Genomic DNA, 4,013 nt, shown 5'->3' with positions numbered 1-4,013 from the left:
GTGGAAGCAGAGGGGCCTAAAATGCCTCTTTGCTCAAATAGTTAAAATGCTTCCCAGTCAACTTTCTCTGTCAATAAATCAAAAAGAGGTGAAGACGACTCCAAAATGTAAATTTTTCCTGTGATACAAGAGTAAATCCTAAATAGTAGTTGTAGGAACTGGACATTTGAAGAAACCTGCCGTTGTCAACTACATGTGAATTTTTGTGTGTATTGATTTAGCAGTCATAAAAACGTGATTAGAGAGTTTCCTATCATCCTCCCCATAGTCAAAACAATCTGCTGGAATGGATCTTAATTGCTTTTCTAACACATGGATGTTTTCAGAAGTAAAAGAGCAGTAGTCAAACAGATAGTTCTTCTTAGGAGGAAGATTTCCTACAGCATGTAAACATGAAATAAATCTTTGCTTTAAAAGAAAAAAAAGCATTAGCCCTAGATCAAACGTTTACTGGGCTTTTTAGAAATGTTCTTCCTTTATTCTACCACTATTCTCGGCAGGCTTGTCTCATGTGGTTGCTTTGTGGGTTGAATCACCTGCTTATTACAGTTTTGAAAAAGGGTAGCTTTGAAAATGATACCAGAAAGACAAAATACCTCCACCTCTTTTTATGGGACATTGTGCTTTAGGAACTGGAAAACTAGGATGATTTACATGTAATAGAGTTTTTAATGCTTACTCTTTGTAAAGGATTTATTTTCTTTGCTGCTTGGCAATATAAATAAGAAACCTGCCAAAGCTCAATTAAAATTCAAAACATTTAAAATTGTTGTATAGTCCAGACAGTCCATCTGTCTGAGAGTGAAAAATGGTCCTGAATGAAAAATAGTAGTCAGAAATACAGCAAATAGACAAAAAGTCATAATCAAAATCAAATGTACTGTTTAAAACCACTTGCCTTATATTCAGATTTGTTTTTAATGTTTTGTGGTTTTGCTGCTGCACAGCAAAATCTTAGGTATGATTGCAGAATGACTTCTTTTTGAGGTTTTGTTTACATTGTTAACAGCTTCCAAAAAGCCAGTTCACACATTCCCTTTCTTTCATGTTTTGTACGTACTGTAATCTGTGCATATCAATTGGTTAAGTATGTTGGCATACCCTTGCCAAATTCAGGCTTCAAATAGTGCCTCATCTCCTGAATACTTTATATTATTAATATTTATTACATTTTTGGGCAAATGTAATATAAATAATGCTATAATCCAAACATTAGCAAATAAGCAGCATATTTCTTGCACATAAAAAGCCTGCACTGAAGACAGCAAGTTGTGTCAAGAGGTGTGGGCCCATATGCTAGATAAGATGTCTGGCAAATACCTTTTTTTTTTTTTTTTTTTTCCTGTGGGTAGATTCTGTTATATAAAATTCCTGTCTGTACTTTGATTTCCATTCAAATGGTGTAATAATGGATGTGTTTTTTTAAGATAATGCTATAGAGAAAGTAAAGTATATTTTCAGGTAATTCAAACTTATCTTCCAGTGTTTGAATAGGCAGTTTAGCAAATAGTGTATAATCATTTAGATTGCAACTGAATAGTACTGAAGGCTTTAGGCTCAGCGCTGACTAAAATCCTTTCACATTCAACATAAAAAAAAAGGTTTATTAAACGGTATAGGATTCTTGTTCCTAGATGAGGCTTCTCAGGCTGCTTTCCTGTGAATGTTATATAGATTTCCCTATAGTATTTGAAATTTCAGAGAAATTAAGCCACATTTATTATAATATATACATTTTCTACTCTTTTTCAACTGCATTTTGGATGCTATCTTTTGTATGCTTACAAGTTGAATTAAAGCAAACTTTTTATTTTTTTTTTCCCAGGTATCCTTGAATTCATCAGTGTGGCGGTGGGACTGGTCAGTATTAGAGGCGTGGACAGCGGCCTTTATCTTGGAATGAATGAGAAGGGAGAACTCTATGGCTCTGTAAGTACCACTTTCATGTCAGCTCATACATGTTTATGTCTTGATTCACTTCTTGGCACTATGCAAACACCTCAAATAGCTAGCTGAGGTCATCTTAGCTTTCAAAACACAAACATCTTTCCCTGTTGAAATGAGTAATTTAAAGTATACAGTATAGCCTTGGATACTAAAGATTCAATGGGGAAAGTTTCTCTGTCCTAGATGAAGAGAACTGAAAATAAATATTCCTCTTAAATTACGACAAAAATAGCTAAATTAAACCAGCTATTCAAACAGCATTTAAGATGCCAGCTATCTAATTTTCCTTTATCAATACTACAAATATATCATAGTGCATACTCTTAACATCAAAAACACTGAATGCAACTGGAAAAATAGTTAAAAGGATAGTTATGGAACAATAAAACAACAATTAATATAGTACCCTGACTTACTTTATGTATAGCCTAATGCTTCTTTACAAATCAGTAGGTGGTACTTCCAGGTACCAGCTTTTTAACATAAAAGCATTCTTTCAAATGCTGGGAAAAAAGAGCATAGTACCATATGTCACAGTTAGGTGCCACTTTTATCTGAAAAATCCGAATGGTGCAAGAGTACTGGCACTATCTGTAGATCCCGACTGCAATATTTGCATTTAAGAATTAAAATAAGCTTGTAGTCCTTACAGTTTATTTATATCTGTTGAATAACTTCAATATATGACAGTAAAAATACAATCTTTGATTTTTCCAGTACTATCAAGGTAGTAACAGTCTTAGACTCTTTTCCTTTTAAATCTTAAAAAACATCTTGAGATAAAATATTCTGTCTCTCCAGTTTGTTTGTTTGTCGTTAGTCCTGTTTAAAATGTGAGAAGTGATGCACACCACAAAGAACACATGGAAACACCTTCCTGATCTGTGACATTGCACCTGAGTCCCCCACTAAATCTAATTTCTAGAATGGTGGATACTGCAAGACAGAGCTCTACATAATAGAGTTCCTGTAGGTCAGGTGAATTTTGGTTAAATGATAGAAGTAATGGCTTCTTAGAGAAAGAGTTATCTAATTCCTGTTTAAATCCAAAATTTTATATATATGTGTCCAGTTTTCAAAAGAATAAAGTAGACTTCCAAACTCAGTGTCAGGTCTACATACTCTTCTTGGGTTTAATTTGTTGACAATTAAACGAACAGTAAGGCTGCACAAAGCCTAAAACATTTTCTTTATTTTTATCATGTTTTTTTCATGTGTGTTCAGATGTCTAGTGACAGCTTGACTTATTTTTTGTTGCTGTTTCTTTCTGTAGGAGAAATTAACTTCTGAATGCATCTTCAGGGAACAGTTTGAGGAAAACTGGTACAACACTTACTCATCCAATGTGTACAAACATGGAGATTCGGGGCGGCGATACTTCGTAGCACTTAACAAAGATGGTACTCCCAGGGATGGGGCAAGGTCCAAAAGACACCAGAAATTCACACATTTCTTGCCCCGGCCTGTAGATCCTGAAAGAGTTCCAGAACTGTACAAAGATGTGCTAGGATACAGCTGAGGAAGGGGACAGCTTTGGAAAAAAACCCATACTGGAGCTGTTGCCCCTGCTTTCCTGGCAATACCAGCATGAGGAACCTGCAGAGGTCTAGGATGCTGGATTGGAAGAAGCTACTTTGTGATAGGCAAGCCTCTGTTTTCTAACCTTTGGATTTAGGAGACAAAGCCTTAAAGCTGATAATGGACCAGCTTCCTTCAAACTTGCTGAACTCTTTGGTAGCCGGTAACCAGAGGGAAGTTGGAGTGTGACTTTTTTAAAAATAACAAGCTCTTGGAAATTTTTTTCTGGATTACTTACAGTCCATAAATTAACAAAGAACTACCTACATCATGTGGATGAGACAACAGCTGGAAGAAATAGAAAGAAATGGACTGTAAAATAGTAATAAAACCTGAGAACTGTATATGAAGTTTTAGTGGCTCCGCTTTCATGATGGACCTTAGATGTCAACGCATCATAGTGAGAGCTGGAACTTTTCTTCATGATGGACCTATTTATAAATCTCCAGATAGCACATATTTATTTTATATATTTATTTATTAAAGAG

At 35.0% G+C, this 4,013-nt stretch overlaps 1 protein-coding gene across 1 annotated transcript; it reads left to right on the top strand.

Moving 5' to 3' along the window:
- Positions 1-1,825: 1,825 nt before the first annotated feature.
- FGF20 (fibroblast growth factor 20) lies at positions 1,826-3,466 on the top strand (the record flags this gene model as incomplete). Its single annotated transcript, XM_010087981.1, has 2 exons — positions 1,826-1,929; positions 3,221-3,466. Coding segments are annotated over 2 exons (350 nt in total), but the record flags the coding sequence as incomplete, so codon positions are not given.
- Positions 3,467-4,013: the final 547 nt, after the last annotated feature.

Source organism: Pterocles gutturalis, unplaced genomic scaffold (assembly GCF_000699245.1).
Source record: "Pterocles gutturalis isolate BGI_N339 unplaced genomic scaffold, ASM69924v1 Scaffold45381, whole genome shotgun sequence".
Classification (NCBI taxonomy): domain Eukaryota; kingdom Metazoa; phylum Chordata; class Aves; order Pterocliformes; family Pteroclidae; genus Pterocles; species Pterocles gutturalis.
This window is presented reverse-complemented; position numbering and strand designations above follow the sequence as displayed.